At 38.4% G+C, this 26555-nt stretch overlaps 1 protein-coding gene across 1 annotated transcript in view; it reads right to left on the reverse strand.

Annotated features, from left to right (window-relative positions):
* FMN2 (formin 2) overlaps positions 1 to 26555 on the reverse strand; it is a 386045-nt gene that overhangs the window by 285830 nt on the left and 73660 nt on the right. Inside the window, exon 3 of the mRNA XM_066383454.1 lies at positions 6486 to 6633. Within this exon, the coding sequence (XP_066239551.1) occupies positions 6486 to 6633 (148 nt within the window). The remainder of the gene's footprint in view (positions 1 to 6485; positions 6634 to 26555) is intronic.

Genomic DNA, 26555 nt, shown 5'->3' on the forward strand with positions numbered 1-26555 from the left:
ATTCTGAGAAATGCGTCATTAGGTGATTTCACCATTGCACTAGTGTAAAATGTACTTACAAATCTAGATGGTACAGCCTACTACACACCTAGACTACATGATAAGGTTAAGTGAGCTTAATTGATATTTATAGAACATTCCATCTGAAAACAACAGAATACATATTCTTCTCAAGTGCACACGAAACATTCTCAAGTATAGTCTGTATGTTGAGGGACAATACTAGTCTCAATAAATTTAAGATTAAAATCATAACAAATATATTTTCCAACTACAAAAGTATGAACTCTAGGCCCTGGCCGGTTGGCTCAGTGGTAGAACGTTGGCCTGGCGTGCAGAAGTCCCGGGTTCGATTCCCGGCCAGGGCACACAGGAGAAGCGCCCATCTGCTTCTCCACCCCTTCCCCTCTCCTTCCTCTCTGTCTCTCTCTTCCCCTCCTGCAGCCAAGGCTCCATTGGAGCAAAGATGGCCCGGGCGCTGGGGATGGCTCCTTGGCCTCTGCCCCAGGCGCTAGAGTGGCTCTGGTCGTGGCAGAGCCACGCCCTGGAGGGGCAGAGCATTGCCCCCTGGTGGGCGTGCTGGGTGGATCCCAGTAGGGTGCATTCAGGAGTCTGTCTGACTGTCTCTCCCCGTTTCCAGCTTCAGAAAAATACAAAAAAAAAAATATGAACTCTAAGTTCTAAAATTAATTACAAGAAGAAAACTGGAAAAACCACAAATATACAAAGGTTAAATACTGAACAAATATTAGGTCAAAGAAAAATAAAGCAGTCAAAAGATACATAGAGACAAATGAAAATAAAAATATGACATATTAAAACTTTGCAGATGCAGTGAAGGCCTATTGCAAGAAACAAAAAACCCACAGATAAAGAATCTAACATTACACCTTAAAGAACTAGAAAAAGAAAAGAAAAGCATAAAGTCAGTAGAAGGTGGGAAATAATAAAAATCTGAGGGAAATAAGTAGAGCAAAAAGACAATAGAAAAAATTAATGCAACAAAAAGCTGGTTCTTCAAAAATTTTTAAAAATTTTGAGAAATCTCTGACTAAATCACTAAAGAGAAAAGACTCAAATAATATCAGAATCAAAAGAGAAGTTACAACAGACACAACAGAAGTACAAAGGACTATATAAGAACACTAAGAAAGGCTATATGCCATCAAATTCAATAATTTAGAAAAAGTAAGGCCCTGGCCGGTTGGCTCAGTGGTAGAGCGTCAGCCTGGCATGCAGGAGTCCTGGGTTCGATTCCAGGCCAGGGCACACAGGAGAAGCGCCCATCTGCTTCTCCACCCCTCCCCCTCTCCTTTCTCTCTGTCTCTCTCTTCCCCTCCCGCAGGCAAGGCTCCATTGGAGCAAAGTTGGCCCGGGCACTGAGGATGGCTCCATGGCCTCTGCTTCTGGCACTAGAATGGCTCTGGTTGCAACAGAGCAACGCCCCAGATGGGCAGAGCATCGCCCCCTGGTGAGCATGCCGGGTGGATCCCGGTCGGGCGCATGCAGGAGTCTGTCTGACTGCCTCCCGGTTTCCAACTTCAGAAAAATACAAAAAAAAAAGAAAAAGTAAAAAAAAAAAACTTTTAGAAATGTACAATCTTCCTACACTGAACCATGAAGAATTAGAAAATCTAAATAGATACATCATTAATAAGAAACTTGAAGCAGTACTCAAAAACCTCCCAAAAGACAAAAGTCCAGGACCAGTTGGCCTCAATGGTGAATTCTACCAGACATCTAAAGACAATTCAATGCCAATCATTCTCAACCTCTTCTAAACTTGAAGAGGAGGAATACTTTCTAACTTCTTTTATGAGGTCAGCATTACCTGATACAAAAACCTGGCAAGAACAATACAAAAAAAAAAAAAAAAGAAAGAAAATTACAGGCTAATACATCTGAAAAACATAGATACAGAAATCCTACACAAAATACTAGCAAATCAAATAGAATTCATTAAAAAGTTAATGCATCATGATCAAATGGGATTTATTCCAGAGATGCAAGGATAAGTCAATATACACAAGACAATCAAGGTGATAAACTACATTAACAAAAATAACAGATAAAAATCATAGGATCATGTCAATACATGCAGAAAAAGCATTTGACAAGATACAGCATCTATTTATATTATATAATTACAATACTCAATAAAATGGGTACCTCAACATAATAAAGGCCATATATTTATTATAAGCCCTCAACATAATAAAGGCCATATATTTATTATAAGCCCTCAGTTAATATCATACTCAATGGTCAAAAACTGAAAGCTTTTTTCTAAGTTCGGGAACAAGAAAAGGATGCTCATTTGCACCCCTCTTATTCAATGTAATATCAGAAGTCCTGGCTAGAGCAATCAGGCAATAAATAAATAAATAGCATCCAAACTGCGAAGAAGTAAAACAGTGACTATCTACAAATGACAAAATTTTATTTATAGAAAACCATGAAGACTCCACAAAAAGACTTTTAGAAACAATAAACAAATACAGTAAAGTTGCTGGATACAAGATCAATGTACAAAAATCCATTGCAGCCCTGGCCGGTTGGCTCAGCGATAGAGCGTCGGCCTAGCGTGCGGAGGACCCGGGTTCGATTCCCGGACAGGGCACACAGGAGAAGCGCCCATTTGCTTCTCCACCCCTCCGCCGCGCTTTCCTCTCTGTCTCTCTCTTCCCCTCCCGCAGCCAAGGCTCCATTGGAGCAAAGATGGCCCGGGCGCTGGGGATGGCTCTGTGGCCTCTGCCTCAGGCGCTAGAGTGGCTCTGGTCGCAACATGGCGACGCCCAGGATGGGCAGAGCATCGCCCCCTGGTGGGCAGAGCGTCGCCCCTGGTGGGCGTGCCGGGTGGATCCCGGTCGGGCGCATGCGGGAGTCTGTCTGACTGTCTGTCTCTCCCCGTTTCCAGCTTCAGAAAAATGAAAAAAAAAAAAAAAAAAAAAAAAAAAAAATCCATTGCATTTCTATATACTAATAATACAATGTCACAAAAAAGTGAGAAAACAATCTCAATCATAATTTTTTTTTTCTTTTCTGAAGCTGGAAACGGGGAGAGACAGTCAGACAGACTCCCGCATGCGCCCGACAGGGATCCACCCGGCACGCCCACCAGGGGTGACGCTCTGCCCACCAGGGGCGATGCTCTGCCCCTCCGGGGCATCCCTCTGCCGTGACCAGAGCCACTCTAGCACCTGGGGCAGAGGCCAAGGAGCCATCCCCAGCGCCTGGGCCATCTTTGCTCCAATGGAGCCTTGGCTGCGGGAGGGGAAGAGAGAGAGAGGAAGGAGGGGTGGGGTGGAGAAGCAAATGGGCGCTTCTCCTGTGTGCCCTGGCCAGGAATCGAACCCGGGTCCCCCACATGCCAGGTCGACGCTCTACCGCTGAGCCAACCGGCCAGGGCCTCATTCATAATTTTAATAAAAAGGTTAAAATATCTAGGATTAAACTTAATAAAGGAGACGAAGTATACAGTCTACCGGAAAGTTCTGTCTGTTTTTGGAATAAGACAAAATACAAATTTTTCTTACTGTCAATAAACTTTATTAAATAATATAATTGCCATTATTATTAATGATTTCTTGCCAAGCGTGAGGGCAATTTGAATACCCCATTTTTGAAAAATGTTTTATCTTTTGATGTGAAAAATTGAACCAGTGCTTGTTTGATATCTTCTTCATTTCTGAATTTTTTGCCCTTCAAAAAATTTTGTAAGGACAAAAACAAGTGATAGTTGGAGGGTGCTAAGTCCGGGGAATATGGTGGATGCGACAGAATTTCCCAGCCTAGTTCTGCAATTTTTTGATGAGTCCCCAAAGCAGCATGTGGCCTGGCATTATCATGATGCTGTATGATGTTCTTCCTATTGAACATTGCTGGCCTCTTTTCTTGGACTGCTGTCTTTAAATTATCCAGTTGCTGACAATACTTCTCTGCATTGAGCTTTTCGTTCGGTTTTAAAAGCTCATAATGTTAAAATACACAACATTCTCTTATTCAGAGTCAAATTTGGTTTAGAGGTGGAAGGGCTAGGTTTTCCAGGTTCACAATATGCCCTTTTCCTTATGATGTTTTCGTAGGTAATCCACTTTTCATCCCCAGTTACCATCCGGTTTAAGAAGGGCTCGATTTTGTTCTGAGCAAGCAGAGATGTGCATATGATGACTTGATCATCCAAATTCTTCCGACTTCATTCATGTGGCACCCATCTTGAATATTTCCACACCAATCCTATCTTCCGAATATGGTCCGAAATGGTTTGCTGAGCTGAATTAAGCCTTTCTGTGATCTCCGATGTTGTCAGAAAAGGATCTTGCTCCAACGTGGTCTTAACAACATCGTCATCGATCAAAGGTGGTCGCCCAGAACGTGGCTTATCAGAAAGGTCGAAATCACCTGTTTCGAATTTTTCGAACCATCTTCTGCATGTCCTAGCAGAAACTGTACCTTCACCAAACACTTTCAATAAATTTCTACATGCTTCTGTAGCATTTCTTCCTTGTTGAAATTCGTATCAATATAGTGTCGTAAATGAACTTTATCAGTAGCCATGAGTACAGTATCGCTTCACACATAAGACTAACATGAATCAACTTTGTTTTAGTTAATTTGCTACATCAGTCTGTATACATTAAGTGCTAAAAATAGGCACACATGCGCCAAATAAACATGTGCTTGCGTGTCGAAACTTGTTGTGATAGAAACAGACAGAACTTTCCGGTACACCTGATATGTGTCAACTAAAAACTACAAGTCACTGTTGAAAGAAATTGAAGAAGACACAAAGAAATAGAAAGATATTCAATGTTTATGTATTGAAAGAGTCAACAGTTAAATGGCCATGTTACCATTTTGATAGCTATTACAAATATCTATCAAAAGTATTGTTCACACAAATAGAACAAAAATTCTTCAAATTTCTATGGAATCACAAAAGACCCAATAGCCACAACAATTTTAAAAAATAAAGTACAGAGCCAGAGGTATCACACTCTGACTTCATGCTATACTCAAAGCTACAAATCACTATGGCATTGGCAGAAAAACAGACACACAGACCAATGGAACAGACTTGAGAGCTCAGAAATAAACCCACACATGTACGGGCAACTGATTTTTGACAAAGGGGCCAAAAACATAAAATGGGCAAAGGAAAGTCTCTTCAGTAAATGATGTTGTGAAAACTGGAAAGCCATAAGCAAATGAATGAAATTATACTGCTATCTGACACCACACACAAAAATTAACTCAAAATGGATTCAAGACTTGAATGTAAGACCTGAAACAATAACATACATAGAAAAAAACATAGGCACTAAACATATGAACCTTGTGAACTTGACCCCAAAGACAAGGGAGGTAAAAGCAAAATTAAATAAATGGGACTACATCAAACTAAAAAGTTTCTGCACAGTAATCAAAATCATCAACATAACAAAAAGTCAACCAATGTAAAAGGAGAAGATTTTTGCAAAGAAGACTTCTGTTAAGGGTAGTAGTAGTCCAAGATATATAAAGAACTAGTACAACTCAACTACTAAAAAAATAAATAAACAATTTGATTAAAATATGAGAGGAGGATGTGAATTAACACTTTCCCAAAGAGTATACACACATAGCCAACAGACATATGAAAAAATGCTCAACATCCCTAGCTATATGTGAAATGCAATTCAAAACCACGAGATACCACCTCACACCCATTAGAATGGCTACTAATATCATTAAGGCAAGAAATAACAAGTATTGGAGAGAATGTGGATAAAAGGGAACTCTTGTACACTGCTGGTACAAATGTAACCTGGTACAGCCACTATGGGAAACAGTATGAAGGTTTTTTACTCTTCACTTATAGATCAGAAGTCAGTATTCCTTCCTGATCAGTCCATTAGGAATGAACTGGGAATTTATTATGCCAAAGTGTAAAAAAAAGCAATAAAACAACCAAATTCAATGAAACATTTTAATACAAATATAATTCTTAATTCTATACAACAAGTATCAACTGTTTCCCTGGTTCTGGGCTCTGTGTTAACGCTGATGTTAATTTTATGCTATCTTCCCAAACAATTAACACAAAATACTTTAAGACCACAAAAGGTACAAAGCAAGAAAAATATAAAAATGTTAAAGAAAAATAAATATTATATCTGAATGCTGTAAAATTTTAAAAGATTACTTCAGTTTTAGATTTAGCAAAGAATATCTCTATCTGGCCTCTCCCCATTTGCTGGACACATGGTTCTCCAACTTGCACATATGCAGTAACTGGACCATTCCAGTGCTCCTTCCCCAAAATTCTATCTCAGCAGCCTTGAAGGTGGGGCATAAGAATTTTCAATTTAACAAGCCTCCCAGTGATCTTCCCTGTTATCTGTAGATTATAACCTAAGACATATCTTGAAGAGAAATGCAGACTCACTACCCAGTACGCACCATGTCTCATCCTTTCACAACATTCACTGCTCCCGGAGGCCTACCTGTTTCAGTGTCCTGGGGCCTATGCTCTTCACCAGGAGGATGAGATGGCGACCACACAGGGGGAACTCGCCTGGGAAACTGTCCTTCAGTGTAATCCAGAGAGTGTGTGGGTTGACTAACAGCAGCCCAGGTATAAAGTTGGTCTTGCTGTTTAAAAATAAAAATAGAAATAAATTAAAGCAATTAATTAAAAAATAATATCATCTGGATTGATATACTGCAACATCATTTCTAACAGAAATATACATGTAGGTGCATGTATACAGGGGTGGGCAAAAGTAGGTTTGCAGTTGTGAGTATGCAAAACATTTATTCTTATATAATTTATTGATTATTGTATTATTTGTATTACAACTGTAAACCAACTTTTACGTAACCATGTATATGCAAATAAAAATATAAAACATTAAAACAGTATTTTTCCCATTCAATGTATATTAAAAACATATTCTTTCATGTAGTCATTTCATTTTTTTAACCATGCTTGTTTCAATTTTTTTTATAATAAAATCTATGTTTCTTTGGATGTAGAGAAACCATGTGGGCCTGCAGGGAATTATAAAATCAGAAAATTCAAACATTTAATAGGAGAACTCCCTGGACTAGCACATTTAATACATTTGAATATGATGTCTCTTTAAAATCTATTTAAACATTTGAGGCAAAGTCAAAGGACAGGCTGTTCTTGGGCACCACAGAACATAATAGCCTCCCTGCCTCTAACACAAAAGCCCCAGGAAACAAACTCATTTCAGGTCCAAGTTGGGAACAATTTGGGAGGGAAACCATGAAAAAGTAATAGGAGAACTCCCTGGACTAACACCTTTAATACATTTGAATATGATGTCTCTTTAAAATCTGTTTAAACATTTGAGGCAAAGTCAAAGGACAGGCTGTTCTTGGGCACCACAGAACATAATAGCCTCCCTGCCTTCAACACAAAAGGCCCAGGAACCAACTCATCTTGTGTCCAGGTTGGGAACAGTTTGGGAGGGAAACCATGAAAAAGTAAGTGAACCTGCCAAGAACGAAAGAACTGGACACGGTCTCCTGGCAAAGAAAGCTCTGCCCAGATGCAGACTAACAGAATCCGGACAGAATGAGAAGGCTCAGAACTACACTAGTGCCAGGAGCAAAGTGGATATCTCACAGAGGAGGCTGCTGTGAGACTTAAAACACCTTACAAAACTGCTCCTTTGGATTTCAGAATCATAACATGTTTAACTGTTACATGAGGCAGGCTCTCATTTTAGAATGCCACAACTGTTAAAGTTTTCTGGGCATTTGTGCTAATTGTCACTGAGTTTTGTTCAATGAATAATTGCCCCACAGCATGTCCTCAACTATCATTGAGTGCATTTTTCTCTACTGTGTTTCTGTTTAACTTTCAGGCAATGTATCTGTTATTTTTCCAAGTGGCGTATACATGCTCCTTCTTACCAGTTATTATATCCTATATCCCCATTTTCCTTAGATATTATGACACACAGTGATTAGGAAGGAACTACAAGAGTTAATAAGGTCAAACAAATTTGTCTTTTAACAAAATCAAATCACAGTTTTCTATGTCGATTAAAACGGATGTTTCCGACAGCACTATTCCACTCCCTTAAATTCTTAAGGTCTGTTTCGACTTTGGTTGAAGTCCTATTAAAGAAAACACATACAGGCTTTCTACCAAAGGCATACAATATTGGAAACCACAACTTGTGGCATCAATAGACCACAAAAGAAAAAAGAAAACAAAGTTACTTTCAGCAAATATTTCTTCATCTTTATAACTGAGCTATAAATAACAATTCCCCAAATAACACAGTTATAATATGCAAATACTTTATTTTGGAGGGCCCACTAGAAAATAATAATGCTCACAGTTAGGCATGCTAAGAGCTCTTCATTGAGATTTTTATGACCAAGATGTGGGTCTGGTTATCACCTAAAAGGATTTCAGGCTAACATTTTTCTGATAGTGCATTTGCAAGAACACTCCATGGCTGTAGAGTAAAACAAAATCCCCATTGCTCTCTGAGAGAACTGCTGCCCTTCTCACTGCTATTCCTGTGACTCCTCAGTGAGAGGAGACAGGGTGTTCACACAAATGGGAATATATCTTAGTTTGGGTTCCCCATTTCTTAGTAAGCTCTCAGAACGGCCCCAGCTCACAGGCCAGTGAATCTATTTGAGAAGTAAAATATAGTCACTGTATCTCAGACATTCCAGGAAGTATACTCTCCCGTTGAATACCAAAAGTCTGCCTGAGGGGGAAAATGTTTTTAAAAAATGCTTTTAAAAAATGCCTTAAAGCATGCAGCTCATTCATTTCTTCACATATACTTTTTTTTTGAAAAACTAAACTTGCATTTATTGTGTTTACATGGATTTATCTATATCTCTGTGTTATGTATATATAGTTTTACTTCCTCTGGTCCTATCCTCTCATCCCTCTTCCCTCTGACAGCTGTCCCTCTGGTCCCTACGACCCCGCCTCTGCTTCTATTCTGTTCCTTAGTTCACTTGTTCATTAGATTCCACATACAAGTGAGATCATATGATATTTTATTTTCTCTGCCTGTCTTATTTCACTTAGCATAATAATCTCTGATTTTATCCATGCTGTCACAAAAGGTAAGATTTCCTTCTTTTTCACAGCCGCATAGTATTCTATTGATATACAGCTTTTTAATCCACTCGTCCACTGACGGACACTTGGGCTGTTTCCAGACCTTAGCCATTGTAAACAATGCTGCAATAAACATGGGGGGCATTTCTTCTTTTGAATCAGTAATTTGGTATTCTTAGGATATAGTCCTAAAAGTGGTATAGCTGGGTCAAAAGACACCATGAACAAAATAAAAAGACAACCCAACAATGGGAGAACATATTCACCAATATGTCTGATAAGGGGTTAATAACCAAAATTTATAAAGAACTTCTAAAACTCAATACCAGGAAGGTAAACAATCCAATTAAAAAAATGGGCAAAAGAACTGAACAGACACTTCTCCAAAGAGTACAAATAGACAATAGGCATATGAAAAAATGTATAACATCACTAATCATCAGAGATATGTAAATTAAAATCTTCACATATACTCTTAAAATCTACCCTTTCAGTGCACACAGCTAAAACTTATCACCACTGACAGAGGGCGCTTTACCAACATTTGATCGAACTGGCCTCAGCAACTGCTTCAGGCAAATTGTGCTTGGGTTTGACTTGGAAGAAACACTACTTAAGTACACTGGACGATCACTGAAAATGTCCATCTTGTTACATTATATTTTAGGTAGGAAGATTCTGAAAATTAATTTCTTTCTTATTTAGAACTTTTAGCTTCATCTAAAGAATTAAACAGTTGGATGGTATTTTGAGTTTATTTGTGCTTTTAAAAATCTTATGAGCCCTGGCCAGATGGTTCAGTGGATAAAGTATCCTTCCAACACACCAAGGTCACAGGTTCCATCCTGGGTCAGGGTACATAGGAGAAGCAATCAACGAATGCACAACTAAGTGGAACAACTAAATGGAATGACAAGTTGATGCTTCTCTCTCTTTCTTTCCCTTCCTCTCTCAAAAAAAAAATCAATGAAAAAAAATTTATAGATTCTTTTGTTGATCAGCTTGCTTTTTGTTTTGGCTGTTGAAAATCTGAAATAAGTACACAGCCTATTTTAGGATTTCAGGATACATGTTCTCATCAGCCTCATTTCTGGCTCTATTTTATGTTTTATTCCAGTTTCATTTCCGCTTCTTTTCTCTTTTTCTCCCCCCAATGGCAGCTAATTTTTATTCTCTTCCACTATCTTACTTTTCTTCCTAATCATTGCAAATGCTTTTTGAAATAAGGTGTCAATGAACACATTATTAGAATGAGGAAAATAATATAAGATTTATATTTATCTATCTTAACTCATTTGAACTTTTTACAAGATGACTGGCTGGCTAGTACATACTGGTAGTAGAGTGAATTGTTCTCACAATATTTTAGTTTACACTGATCATTTAATTACAAAAACAATAACACAACTCTACTGAACATCTCTGAGGTACGAGACATAAGAAAAACAATAATCTATACGATACACAACGGCATCTACTCGGTATATTATTTTCCAATCTTTCTATGAATATTTTTGTACCTGCAATCCTAGTGTACAGCTTTTATAAATAACATGCTATAAATTTTAAAATAATTGCATCACCTTCACACTTATAATTTATATTTCTGCCACAATCATGACACAATTAACACTATACCACAGCCATTTAACTACTGACAGAACACTGTGAATACAACTGCCCAAAGCATCTCTGGTTTGTGTTTAAATAAGTTAATACCTCAGATGGGGGTGGAGGGGATGGATGAAAGAGGTGAAAGGGACTAAGAAGGACAAATTGCCAGTTTGTATTTTAATATATATGCACGTTACCATTTTTTTCTAGTCTCCAGCAGAAGACTCAGTTCTAATGACCTCTTGTCAATACCTCATGTATTATCTTTACAATGTGCAAATTATTCACAGCCAGCTGCTTTCACTTGTCAAAATATAGGGAACAAAATTTCATAGGGCATTTCATGTGTTATGACTTTAATGATACTTAGATATTTGTGCATATTATAATAGTCAAAAATTAAAAGGAAATCTCCATGTTTGAAAATTAAGAGGTACAATTCTATGTCACTCATTGCTCAAAAAAGACACTAGAATCAAAATTAGAAAATATTCTTCAAATGAATGATAATGAAAACATTATATACCATAACTATTTAGATGCAGTTAATAATGTTTAGATAGCAATTTTTAGGTTTAAATGCATAGATTAAAAAGATAAAGGGCTGAGAAAATTAATTAAGTTAAATATCTGTCTCAAGAATTTAGGAGGGGAAATCCCTCAGCAACTTAGCTCAACGAGGGGAGTAAAAGAAAATAGATTAAAATACTAAAAAATAATCTGAGGAGAATTCTTCTGAAAAAAAGCTAACAAAAATGAAAACTTCTGCCAAGTATAATCAAGTAGAGATGCAATTAACCAATGTCAAAAATGAAAAAGGAAACATTGTATAGATACTACAGACATCAGGAAATAGTAATATATTAGCTTAACTTTTAAAAAGCATTCTTAAATATTAGATAAAATGGATAAATTCTTTTTTAAAATGTAATTTATCAAAATTAACAAAGTAGAAAAATGTAAATAGCCTCATAACTGAAATCTTACCATTTAAAACTGTCTCACAAAGAATACTCCAGACTCAAATGGACTAATTTGTGGCTAGATGGACAAATTCTGTCTGAAGCCTTAAGGAAGAAATAAAACCAATCTTACACAAATTTCCAAATAGGAAAAAATGGAAATACCTCCCCAACTTATTTTATTAGACCAACAGAGAAACCAAAACCTTAAAGGGACATTATGAGAAAGAAAAATTGCATGCCAAGAACTTTCCTGAACATAGGTGAAAAAATTCTATACCATAATACTAAATGACAGAGTATTCAAGGTTGCAGAACCAAAAATAGTGCTAGAAAGCATTCAGGAAAGGGGGAACTGGGCATATCAGAGACAGAGAAGTATGGGGTTCCCCAGGGGATGTAAGGGTGACTCATGGAGGGGAGCAGGCGAAGTTAAAGAGAAGGAAGGCGTGTGGGGCCCTTGAATGTAGTCAACACTTGTACTAAATTAGGTAGGAATGGGGAGTTCTCAGTGATGTCTGAGAAATAAAGCAAAATAAGTCATACCCGGTCATTGTAAAAATGAGTCATAATAACTACGGGGATGGGAGGTAGTGGGGCTAGTCCAGGCCGGAGACATGAAGCAGAGGGGTGATGCTTCCCTTGGGCTTGAGAGCAGACCCTCCAAACAGCAGGATGGACACAGGTGAGGGACCACAATGCCATCAGTGCGGGTGGCACTCAAGGCTTTGTCCCTGGGAGAAAGGGAGACTAGTAATGCCACTCCAAGAAAGTAGGAACACTTAATGACATTTTTCAAAGGAGTCTGATTTCAGAGATGCTGAATAAAAGACACCAGTTTGTCAGCAGGCTGAAAGACGCACAATGAGAGCTTACAAACGTGGCTGGAGTTGGGAATCTGCACAGGATTCAGCAACATGCATGTATGTGCAAAGTTGGAGGAGGGAAGGGAGTTCTAAGGGTTTTACTTCGGGAAATAGCTACCTTTTACCAACAAGAAGAAGAAAGAAGAAAAAAACAGCGGTTTGCAGCAAACCAAATGAAAAAGAGCTTTCTGGAAGTGTAAGTTCATTGCCTCAAATCCTACTAGAAGCAACAAAAGATGAATTTTCAAAACTACAGGGAATAGACATCTTTTCAGAAACATCTTAAATGCATTAATGGGACTAGAAATTGGATTATAAAAGAAAAAACAGTGGTAGAAAAGTAGAAGCAACTTTTATCAGAAATTTCACAGGGCTTGACCAGGCAGTGGAGCAGTGGGTACAGCATCAAACTGGGAGGTGGAGGACCCAGGTTTGAAACACCGAGGTCAGCGGCTTGAGCACAGGCTCATCTGGTTTGAGCAAGGCTCACCATCCTGAGCCCAAGCTTACTGGCTTGAGCAAGGGGTCACTCTGTCTGCTGTAGCCCCCCGGTCAAGGCATATATGATAAAGCAACCAATGAACAACTAAGGTGCTGCACAAAGACTTGATGCTTCTCATCTCTCTTCCTTCCTGTCTGTCTGTCCCTGTCTCTGTCTCTCTCTCTCTCTGTCACAAAAAAAGAAATTTTGCAGGAAAAGTTTGTCCACATGAGAGGAAACTGAGGAAGATCACATAGAATCACAGACTTCCCAGTAAAATTAGAAAATCCCAGCTCAGATTGAGTGGTCTGGATGGTTGCTGAGAAAAGCAAAGGCATCTAAAACAGGGAAGGCCAACAGGCAGTAACAGCAGGAAACAGAATGGCTACCAAGCAGTAGAGAGTAAGCAGGTAGCTCAGACTGGGCCTCTGGGAAGTTTAGTGGACTTCACTGTCACCGCTTTGTGGCTCACGCCAATGACTGCTGGGAGCTCTCAGTAGAAGAGCCGGTGGTGACGTCATGGAAATGGCACCGTGAGTAGCACGTCCGACAGATCTCCCCAAAATCTCAACAAATTTATCAACTAGAAACAGAAAAATTTATCCTTGGAGCATTCCGGAGTTCCACACACACACTGAAAGCAAAAGGACTGTTGCCGAGGAGGGAGTACGCCTGTGGTGAGTCAACCCACGCGTGCAACCGCCCGCCCACACTCGGGGAGCGGCAGCCTGGGCACTGGCGGCCGCCGCCGCGTGCCCTGAGAAACCACGCGCGTGCGCCCTGAGAAACCGCACGCGCGCGCGCCCCGTGCCACGGTCCGGAGAGTCCCCGGACACCGGCGTTCCCCGAGAAACCGCGCGCGTGCCCCGTGCCACGGTACGGAGAGTCCCCGGCCACCAGCGTGCCCGAGAAACCGTGCGCGACCGTGCCGCGGTCCGGGAGGGGCGCCAAGGCTGTCTTTTCCTAGTCGGGAGATTCTCTCCGTGGGCGGGGCACCTCACCCAGCCATTCAAGCTAACAATCAAGCGTTGGGGGGAGGGGCGCGCAGGCAGCCTGAAATACTTTCCGGAGCACAGCTGCGGATCCAATCACTGAAATTAGCTTAACCCACGAAATCTACGCACCCACGGGGTTCTAATTGATAAGATCTCTCCCAGTTCAGCGATCCAAGACAAGAGGCATGATATTTTTCAGTGCCTTTCACTAAAGGGGCGGGGGCAACTTCTGAATGACAGAGCCTCCATATTCAGGGATATACCTAACAAAAGGGACTTGGCAGATATTAAGATCTATACAGCAAGCAGCGACTAGTGCTTCTTCTTCCCAGCCAAAACAGGCTACCAAGTGTGGAAAGCCTGGGTTGAGTGGTCCAACTGAATGATAGGCGCTGAACAGTCACCTTGACAACAATTGACTCCCAGCCCCACCTGATTACGCTGGAGGCTCTGACTGCCAGAGCCTTACCCAGAGCCTTGCGCTGAGTGAGGATAGAGTGGGGATTTCCCAGCTCTTTGAGCCTCTTACTCCCCAGACAGAAGCAGTGGCAGCCTCATAGCTGGATCACCAGACTGCTAATTCAGAAAGGGGAGACTAGGAAAGAGACTCCAGGAAAGCAAACTCTCTCATTGTTGGACTCTTCAAACGCCAACAAGCCTTGACTACCAGCGAGACTAAAGCCAATTATATGACATTGCCACAGAATCCCATCAACTGCAAATCCCTACCTAAGAGTGACACAGGGGCAGAACCTGGGGTACAGAGTCACCGACCAGGAAGAGGGAGAGAAAAGAAAAAGGAAGAAGTTAACCTCTCAAAATCAAGAAAAATCCACAGACTTTATAACTTGTTCCACTAATTCTTTGTTGTTGTTGTTTCTTTCTTCTATCTTATTGCCTTTATTATTATTTCTATTTCTTCCACCTCGGTCCTTTTACTCTCTGCCCATCTTATGCTACCCTTTTCTTGAACTACACTACCCATGAGTGTTACATTTTATTTCTTTTCTTCATCCTAACTCTCCTTTAGGGTTACACTCCAAAACCCTTAACTCTCACTCTCTCCCCTTTTGTTTTTTCGGGTTTTTTTCCTTTCCTTTTTTTCTTCCTTCGTTTCTCTCTTTTTCTTATTTTTTCCTTTCTATTCATTTCTTCTTTTCTCCTTTTACTTTTCCTCCCATTTAAGCCTCAATCACAAACAAATTATTTAATTCGAAACTCAAGTTTTTTGGGGGGTTTTTTGTTCTTTTTTTTTTTCTTCTGCTTTTGTTCTTGGTTTTCATTTATTTGTTTGTTTTTGTGGCATTTTGGGCACTTTTTAAATTGCTTTTTAACTCACTAGCATTCCTCCCAACCCAAAGTCTCCATTGTATTTAGTCTTCACTCCACTTAATACAACAGATTTTTACTTATTATTTTTATTTTTATTTTTTCTTCTTTAATTATTGTTTTTTCTCTCCTTTTTTCTGTTTCCATCTTATCCCTCTCATTATATCTCTTAGTCGACCATCACTTACAAGCAAATCATTTTATGCTTGTCTAAGATTTTCCCCTTTTTTTTTTTTTTTTTTTTGCATTTAGTAGGTACCTACTCCCTTTTTTGCCCCTTGAACTCTTCACCCCAAATCAGGCCCTCCATTATAGGCAGTTTTTGTTCCATTTAGCATAATATAATTCAGAGGTCATCACAATATTTCCCTAAGGAGGTGAGAGGAGGGGAAGAGAAGAAAGAAAAAAGGGGGAAATAATAAATTATTACAGTTTTTTTTTTTGTGGAGTGTTTTCCTTTTTTTTTTCTTTTTATTTTTTATTAATTCTAATTAACACTATCAACAAGACCACCTTCAGCTACCAATAAGAAAAAGGAAATCGAATATTATGGATACAAAAGATAGAGAGGTAACACAAATAGATGTGGAAAAATCTATGGAGAAAAGATTTAACATATTGGAAGCCTTGGAGCCAAATGACAGAGAATTTAAAATAGAAATCTTAAAAATACTCAGAGATATACAAGAAAACACAGAAAGGGAATTTAGGGAAATCAGAAAACAACTCAACGATCACAAAGAATATATTACCAAGGAAATTGAAACTATAAAAACAAATCAAACAGAAATGAAAAACTCAATTCAAGAGCTGAAAAACGAGGTAACAAGCTTAGCTAACAGAACAAGCCAGATAGAAGATAGGATCAGTGAAATAGAAGACAAGCAACTTGAGGCACAACAGAGAGAAGAAGAAAGAGACTCAAAAATAATAAAAAACGAGAAAGCTCTACAGGAATTGTCTGACTCCATAAGAAAGAATAACATAAGAATAATAGGTATATCAGAGGAAGAAGAGAAAGAAAATGGAATGGAGAATATACTCAAACAAATAATAGATGAGAACATCCCAGGCCTGTGGAAAGAACTAAAGCCTCAAATTCAAGAAGCAAACAGAACACCGAGTTTTCTTAACCCCAACAAACCCACTCCAAGGCACATCATAATGAAGATGACACAAACCAATGACAAAGAAAAAATTCTCAAGGCAGCCAGGGAAAAGAAGAATACAACATATAAAGGAAGGCCTATCAGATTATCATCAGATTTCTCAGCAGAAACTCTACAAGCTAGAAGAGAGTGGACCCCAATATTTAAAGCCCTGAAAGAGAGGAACTTTCAGCCAAGAATACTATACCCATCAAAGCTATCCTTCAAGTACGAAGGAGATATAAAAATATTCACAAATACAGAAAAGATGAGAGAATTTATCATCAGAAAGCCCCCACTCCAGGAAATACTAAAGGGGGTTTTCCAACCAGATTCAAAGAACAAAAGAAAACATAACCACAAGTAAAAGCTCCACCAAAAAAACAATAAAACCAAACTTAAACTGTGACAACAAAAGAAAAAAAAAGGGGAGAAAGGATGAAGATTAACAGTAGCAAAGGATGATGAAGCGCAGAAATACTCATAAGAAAGGGTACTACAATGAATATGGTAGGTACCCTTTTCATTACTTAATGGTAACCACCCTTGAAAAAACCACCACAAAAACACTTGACTTAAAAAAGGTAGCAACAGAGGAAAGAAGTATGGAATACAAACAAACAAAAACAAACGATAGAAAAACAAAAGAGAAGAATCAAGCAAGATACAAAACTAACAGAAAGCAATTTATAAAATGGCAATAGGGAACCCACAAGTGTCAATAATTACACTAAATGTAAACGGATTAAACTTACCAATAAAAAGACACAGAGTAGCAGAATGGATTAAAAAAGAAAGTCCAACTGTATGCTGCCTACAAGAAACACATCTAAGCAACAAGGATAAAAACAAATTCAAAGTGAAAGGCTGGAAAACAATACTCCAAGCAAACAACACCCAAAAAAAAGCAGGTGTAGCAAAACTCATATCTAATAATGCTGACTACAAGACAGAAAAAGTACTCAGAGACAAAAATGGTCATTTCATAATGATTAAGGGGACACTGAATCAAGAAGACATAACAATCCTTAATATATATGCACCAAACCAAGGAGCACCAAAATATATAAGACAGCTACTTATTGACCTTAAAACAAAAACTGACAAAAATACAGTCATACTTGGAGACCTCAATACACCGCTGACGGCTCTAGATCGGTCATCCAAACAGAGAATCAATAAAGATATAGTGGTCTTAAACGAAATACTAGAACACCTGGATATGATAGCCATCTACAGGACATTTCATCCCAAAGCGACAGAGTATACATTTTTCTCTAGTGTACATGGAACATTCTCAAGAATTGACCATATATTGGGCCAAAAAGACAATATCAGCAAATATAGAAAAATTGAAATTGTGCCAAGCATATTCTCTGATCATAAAGCCTTGAAACTAGAATTCAACTGTAAAAAGGAGGGGGGAAAACCCACAAAATTGTGGAAACTAAACAACATACTTCTAAAAAATGAATGGGTCAAAGAAGAAATAAGCGCAGAGATCAAAAGATATATACAGACAAATGAAAATGAAAATACGACATATCAGAATCTCTGGGATACAGCAAAAGCAGTATTAAGAGGAAAGTTCATATCACTTCAGGCCTATATGAACAAACAAGAGAGAGCCGAAGTAAACCACTTAACTTCACACCTTAAGGAACTAGAAAAAGAAGAACAAAGACAACCCAAAACCAGCCGAAGAAAGGAGATAATAAAAATCAGAGCAGAAATAAATGAAATAGAGAGCAGAAAAACTATAGAAAAAATCAATAAAACAAGGAGCTGGTTCTTTGAAAAGATCAACAAAATCGAGAAATCCTTGGCAAGACTCACCAAGAAAAAAAGACACAGGACTCAAATAAATAATATCCAAAATGAAAGAGGAGAGATCACCACAGACATCATAGATATACAAAGAATTATTGTAGAATACTATGAAAAACTATATGCCTCCAAATACAACAATCTAGAAGAAATGGATAAATTCCTAGAACAATACAACCTTCCTAAACTGAGTCATGAAGAAGCAGAAAGCCTAAACAGACCAATCAGCAGGGAGGAAATAGAAAAAACTATTAAAAACCTCCCCAAAAATAAAAGTCCAGGCCCAGACAGTTATACTAGTGAATTCTATCAAACATTCAAAGACTTGGTTCCTATTCTACTCAAAGTCTTCCAAAAAATTGAAGAAGAAGCAATACTTCCAAACACATTTTATGAGGCCAACATAACCCTCATACCAAAACCTGGCAAGGATGGCCCAAAAAAAGAAAACTACAGACCAATATCTCTAATGAATACAGATGCTAAAATACTAAACAAAATACTGGCAAATCGAATACAACAACATATTAAAAAATAATACATCATGATCAAGTGGGATTCATCCCAGAATCTCAAGGATGGTTCAACATACGTAAAACGGTTAACATAATACACCATATCAACAAAACAAAGAACAAAAACCACATGATCTTATCAATAGACACAGAAAAGGCTTTTGATAAAATACAACACAATTTTATGTTTAAGACTCTCAACAAAATGGGTATAGAAGGAAAATATCTCAACATGATAAAGGCCATATATGATAAACCATCAGCCAACATCATATTAAATGACGTAAAACTGAGGACTTTCCACCTTAAATCAGGAACACGACAGGGTTGTCCACTCTCTCCACTCTTATTTAACGTGGTGCTAGAAGTTCTGGCCAGAGCAATCAGACAAGACAAAGAAATAAAAGGCATCCATATCGGAAAAGAAGAAGTAAAGGTATCACTTTTTGCTGATGATATGATCCTATACATCGAAAACCCAAAGGACTCCACAAAAAGATTACTAGAAACAATAAACCAATACAGTAAGGTCGCAGGATACAAAATTAACATACAAAAGTCCATAGCCTTTCTATATGCCAACAATGAAATATTAGAAAACGAACTCAAAAAAATAATCCCCTTCACGATTGCAACAAAAAAAATAAAATACCTAGGAATAAACATAACAAAGAATGTAAAGGACCTATATAACGAAAACTACAAGGCATTGCTAAGAGAAATAGAAAAAGACACAATGAGATGGAAAAATAGTCCTTGTTCTTGGATAGGAAGAATAAATATAATCAAGATGGCCATATTACCCAAAGTAATATATAAATTTAATGCAATTCCCATCAAAATTCCTATGACATTTTTTAAAGAAATGGAACAAAAAATCATAAGATTTATATGGAACTATAAAAAACCCCGAATAGCCAAAGCAATCCTAAGGAAAAAGAATGAAGCTGGGGGCATTACAATACCTGACTTTAAACTATATTATAGGGCCACAATAATCAAAACTGCATGGTATTGGCAGAAAAATAGACACTCAGACCAATGGAACAGAATAGAAAGCCCAGAAATAAAACCACATATATATGGTCAAATAATCTTTGATAAAGGGGCCAACAACACAAAATGGAGAAAAGAAAGCCTCTTCAACAAATGGTGCTGGGAAAACTGGAAAGCCACATGCAAAAGAATGAAACTCGACTACAGCCTGTCCCCGTGTACTAAAATTAATTCAAAATGGATCAAAGACCTAAATATAAGAATTGAAACAATAAAGTACATAGAAGAAGACATAGGTACTAAACTCATGGATCTGGGTTTTAAAGAACATTTTATGAACTTGACTCCAATGGCAAGAGAAGTGAAGGCAAAGATAAATGAATGGGACTACATCAGAATAAAAAGTTTTTGCTCAGCAAGAGAAACTGATATAAAAATAAACAGACAGCCAACTAAATGGGAAATGATATTTTCAAACAACAGCTCAGATAAGGGCCTAATATCCAAAATTTACAAAGAACTCATAAAACTCAACAACGAACAAACAATCCAATAAAAAAATGGGAAGAGGACATGAACAGATACTTCTCCTTGGAAGAAATACAAATGGCCAACAGATATATGAAAAGATGCTCAGCTTCATTAGTTATTAGAGAAATGCAAATCAAAACTACAATGAGATACCACCTCACCCCTGTTAGATTAGCTATTATCACCAAGATGGGTAATAACAAATGTTGGAGAGGCTGTGGAGAAAAAGGAACCCTCATACACTGTTGGTGGGAATGTAAAGTTGTACAACCACTATGGAGGAAAGTATGGTGGTTCCTCAAAAAACTGAAAATAGAACTACCTTATGACCCAGCAATCCCTCTACTGGGTATATACCCCAAAACCTCAGAATCATTGATACGTAAAGACACATGTAGCCCCATGTTCATTGCAGCACTGTTCACAGTGGCCAAGACATGGAAACAACCAAAAAGCCCTTCAATAGAAGACTGGATAAAGAAGATGTGGCACATATACACTATGGAATACTACTCAGCCATAAGAAATGATGACATCAGATCATTTACAGCAAAATGGTGGGATCTTGATAACATTATACGGAGTGAAATAAGTAAATCAGAAAAAAACAAGAACTACATGATTCCATACATTGGTGGAACATAAAAACGAGACTAAGAGACATGGACAAGAGTGTGGTGGTTACCAGGGGTGGGGGGAGGGAGGACGCAGGAGGGAGGGAGGGAGATAGTTAGGGGGAGGGGGGGGCACAGAGAAAACTAGATAGAGGGTGACGGAGGACAATCTGACTCTGGGCGAGGGGTATGCAACATAATTTAATGACAAGATAACCTAGACATGTTTTCTTTGAATATATGTACCCTGAATTATTAATGTCATCCCATTAACATTAATAAAAATTTATATAAAAAAAAGAAAAAAAAAAAGAAGAGCCGGAGATGGGAAGAATACGGTAGAAACTCCAGAAAGCCAAAAGGCTGAGAAATGATTGGACAGTAGCAAGCTTATCTGTTCATGGGTCTGCATAGGAGAGCAGAAAGGGTTCTAGAAAAAGAATCTTCTACATTGTTATGCTGGCATCTAGGGATGCTAAGTGTGCCTATCCCTCGGGCTCACACCAGAAACCAGAAACAGGCACAGGAAACTTGGCTGTTGTGCTGAGGTTGCTGCAGACGGGAGCAGGCCCAGGGAGCTGCTGTATGGCATTACTGCTGGACAAACATGCATGTCCAACACACACACAGACACACACACCCCAATCTTCCTGGCACTATGATTTAGAAGATCCAAAGGGAACAATGACAAAGGAAGGGATTTCAAAAACTTTGGTCTGAAAAAAGAAAACCCATTTTGAGTTAAGAGAAAAAGTAAAAGAAATATCTTGGAGAAAAAACCTTGTTTTTAAAAATGAGCTCATAGTATCAAAATGGCCCAGAGAAGGGCACATAGGTTCTGATGGGGCCTGGTGAGGACACAGAGTTGGGACTGAATCAGATGAAGGCGAGAGAGATGTGTCCGTTGTAAATGTCAGAACCCAAGGTAATAATTAACCCTGGGAGGGGAAGAAAACAGTGCGGAGAGCAGGGTGAATTGGGATCAGTATCACTTACTCAAGTCTTTCAGTTCCTCTGCTGGTACTACACAGCTGCTCAGTGAGAAGTGGATTTACACTCATTAGCAATCAGTCCTAAAACTAGTTACCAACAGATCCCAAGCTGAGGGGGAGAATATCTAAATGTCCACAGTGAAACTTGCTTAACCGGAAGGAAGCACTGCAGTAGACAGCGTTGGAGACTTTGTAGGACACCCCTCCCTCGGAGTCTGAACCAGAGCTTACATTTTCTCAAAGGTGTCAGCTAAAGGCTTGGTTTAATCATTTGCTCCAGAAAAACACATATTAAGCAGAATGAGCACATATAATACAGATGTCGATTGAGTCTCTTCTCACAGAAAGAGAAGCTAAAATAAAGGCTCAGCCCTAAAATTTGTTATCAACTTGCAGTAGCACAGACACAGCAGGAAGTGAGAAAAAGATCTAAAATGAGCTCTGCTACTTACTGCCTAGAGTACCTCAATGGTGCTTAGAAGGGAAAGTGATTCAATACCTAGCAGAATGAATTCCATCATGGCCACAGCTATTACCGACATATTAAAATCAAGGCCTACCTTCTCCTGACCTGTGGTAGTGCAGTGGATCAAGCGTCGACCTGGAATGCTGAGGTTGCCGGTTCAAAACCCTGGGCTTACCCGGTCAAGGCACATATGAGAGTTGATGTTTCCTGGGACTCCCCCCTTCTCTCTTTCTCTCTCCCTTTCTCTCTCTCTCTTCTCTAAAATGAATAAATAAATAAAAATAATTAAAATCAAGGCCTACCTTCACAAGCGGTGCTTTGGTCTATAGAACTCAAATATATACAACTAAACAAAATAAAGTAGTGACTTTGAACAAGCCATTTCTTCAGACCAAGTACTTATACTAAAGTAAGAATTGGGACGTAAGAAACAACAAACTTATCCATACTATTTATGTGCAGTCCCACTGCAAAGATAGTTTATTAGCTCAATCTTGTTTCTACTGCATATTACTTATTTTCTGAAGCTATGGATAAAGGAAAGACTCCTATTAGAATTTTTGTCTTTGCCTTTGACCATACTTGGGAAATGCTAACATGTTTGTGTTCATCTACTGTAACGATTATTCTGATATAGACTTAAGACCAGGCATTTCCAAGTTCAACAGTAGATGGTAACCATTTCTCTAATAATTACAATGTCCATTCTCCTTCTCTCTAAACTAGACATAATAATACTTCCCAGGAGTGTCATAAAAATCAAATGACCTTTAAAATCCTTAACAAAGTAAGAACTCAAAAATGGTTAACTATTATCATTAAAAGGTCATTAGAGATCACTGAGTTGGACTTCAGGGTTCCAGTGAGTTGCATAATTAGTACCACAGTTTGGAAACCAAATCCATTCTCACCACCTAGCTAAGTACTCTTCAGCTTAGTCTCAAATTATTGTTAAATGTCAAGTTGACCTTAATTGAAGCCATGAATCAATATGGTTCTGAGCAGGATATGCTTTAATTGTGCTTTGCTTGTTCACATTTTGTGAAAACTTTCTTCATGCATACAGACATTGCTTCTTATTCATAGCTAAGGAGAACATGGGATAAACTGACAACTGTTTAATTAACAATTATTTACTACTGGGTACACGAGAGACTTGTTTTCCATCAACACTACGTGACTATGTCTGGTTGATTAGATGGAGGGCAGAGTGACAAGTAAATTGTCATTGTAAATTTAAACTTGTAGCCCATTATATCTGTAAGCATTCAAGATCTTTACATGTTGATATAAACTCCTTAACAACATTTTGTGCAAATCTTAAAAAGTAAAGAATATTTCAATAACATATACTTTTTTAGCTAAAGAAGATAATTGTTTAGCATATTCAACTAAATAAAAATTTTGTTTTACCCTGGTGTGGAAGTCCCGGTTCGATTCCCGTTCAGGGCACCCAGGAGAAGCAACCATCTGCTTCTCCACCCCTCCCCATCTCGCTTCTCCCCCCCCCCTTCTTCCCCTCCTGCAGCCATGGCTCAATTGGAGCAACTTGGTTCCAGGCACTGAGGATGGCTTCATGACTTCTGCCTCTGGCACTAAGAGCTCGGTTGCTGAGAAATGGAGTAACGCCCCAGATAAGCAGAGCATCATTGCCCCCTTGTGGGCTAGCCAGGTGGATCCCTGTCAGGGCGCATGCCTCCTCTCACTGAATAAAAATAATTAAATTAAATTAAATTAAATTAAAGAAAGGAGTGTTCTTTTAACCTAAAACTCAACTGAAAGGAGTTATCAAGAGCTTTAACTAAGTGTTATGTCAGAAATGCACAAGAAAATTCTTTAACTTTATCTACATCAGCATTTAAAACATTTGATTATTTCCTCTAATGCAGTTGTAACTAACTATATCCATATTTGTTTTTATCTGTACCTGAAGAAAGAAAACCACAAATGCTATCTTCTTGAGCAATAATGTATAAAGAAGGTTCCATTTTTCCTTGAATTTAAAAATTTACTAAGTGAAAATTACAGATGGCCAGTAGACATGAAAGATACTCATGTCATTAATCATCTGAGAAATGTACATTAAAACAAGAGATTATCATCTCACACTTGTCAAAATGGCTATCATTGAAAAATCAACTATTGGCGAGGATGCGGAGAAAAGGGAACCCTTATGCACTGTTGGTAGAAATGCAGACTGGTGCAGTCACTGTGGGAAACAGTATGGAGTTACCTCAGAAAATTAGAAATGGAACTGCTTTATGACTGAGCGATTTTACTTCCTGGGAATATATATCTGAAGAAACACAAAACACTGATTCAAAAGAATACATACACCCCTGTATTCACTGCAGCATTGTTTACAATAGCCAAGATTTGGAAGCAGCCCAAGTCAAGTGCCCATCAGTAAATGAGCGAATTAAAAAGCTGTGGTACACACAGTCGAATACTATGTAACTGTTAAAAAAAGACAGAAATCTTACCCGTTGCTACAGCATGGAAGGACATGGAGATCATTATGCTAAGTAAAATAAGCCAGTCAGAGGAAGACAAGTACTGTACGATTTCACTTTCATGTGGAACCTAATGAATAAAATAAACTAACAAAAAAAATAGAAACAGACTCATAGATACCAAGAACAGACTGACAACTATCAGAGGGGAGAGAGTTGGGGGGCTGAGTGAAAAGGGTGAAGAGATTAAGCAAAAAAAATTACACAAAATATCATAGCGAGATAACAGGGTGTTGATTGCCAGAGGGAAAGGGAAGTTGGGGGAGGCAAGAGAGGGTGAAGGGGATAAATGGTGATGGAGGAAGACACTACTTGGGGTGGTAGACACACACTGCAGTGTGTAGATAATGTATTATTATATTATGGAGCTGTACACCTGAGACCTGTATAATCGTGTTGGCCAATGACACCCCAATAAGTTCAATAAAAAGAATTTTAAAATTAATAAATTAAAATAAGAACTATTACTGTGAATTTTGCATTGCTGAAATTTTAAAAGGTCTTCCAGCCACTCTTTAAGTTGGAAATTAGTACCATTCTGAGAATTCCCTTCCTATAATTTGAAGTAGCCAGCAGAGGGCAGAGCTACTTGGATCCCTGGGCATGAATGAGAAGAAATACCAAAAAAGAGGCTGAGGATTCTATTTTTGACTAAAATTCAACACCTCAGTTGCTATATTTGCATGTATGCTGATCTTAGAGGCACGGCAAGAAGAAATGAAAACCTAATATTCTCTTCGGCAAAAATGCGGGAATAAAAACACTGCAATAGAATAAATTACTGTACTAGAAATGCTTGGAACAACGCAATAAAGACATGGACTGACTGATGCAACATTAATAGTACCTTGCTCAGTTTATGACTACACACAATGTAGAATTAAATAGCTCACAAATAAAACCAAAACTACTTGGTATAAGTGCTAAGAGATCAAAATGTCTACAAAAATGAATCTAATTTTATCTCTCTGCATATATGCATTCCATAAAAACTTTTTAATCAAGAATGCATACCCTATAGACAAGATTGAAAAGGTTTTAAATTTTTTCTATAGGGTCATTTGAAACTTTGATTTTATTCTCAGTCTTAATATTTTAACTTCAATGTTCTACAACCCCTTGTACTTCAAAAGTACATTCCAGCCTGACCAGGCGGTGGCACAGTGGATGAGCGTCGGACTGGGATGCAGAGGACCCAGGTCCCGAGGTCGCCAGCTTGAGCGCGGGTTTACCTGGTTTGAGAAAAAGCTCATCAGCTTAGACCCAAAGTCTCTGGCTCGAGCAAGGGGTTACTCGGTGTGCTGCAGGCCTGTGGTCAAGGCCCATATGAGAAAACAATCGATGAACAACTAAGGTCTCATAACGAAAAACTAATGATTGATGCTTCTCATCTCTCTCTGTTCCTGTCTGTACCTGTCTATCCCTCTCTCTGACTTATCTCTGTCCCAGTAAAAAAAAAAAAAAAAGTACATTCGAAAAGAACATGCTCATAAATATATAAAGGACGAAGGAGAAGGAAGGACAATCCCTGGGGACTTTTGCCTGGTGTTAGAGAAAATACCACATATTGTTAAATTTAATATTTCTGTAACATGGGGTT

Source organism: Saccopteryx leptura, chromosome 1, assembly GCF_036850995.1.
Source record: "Saccopteryx leptura isolate mSacLep1 chromosome 1, mSacLep1_pri_phased_curated, whole genome shotgun sequence".
Classification (NCBI taxonomy): Eukaryota; Metazoa; Chordata; class Mammalia; order Chiroptera; family Emballonuridae; genus Saccopteryx; species Saccopteryx leptura.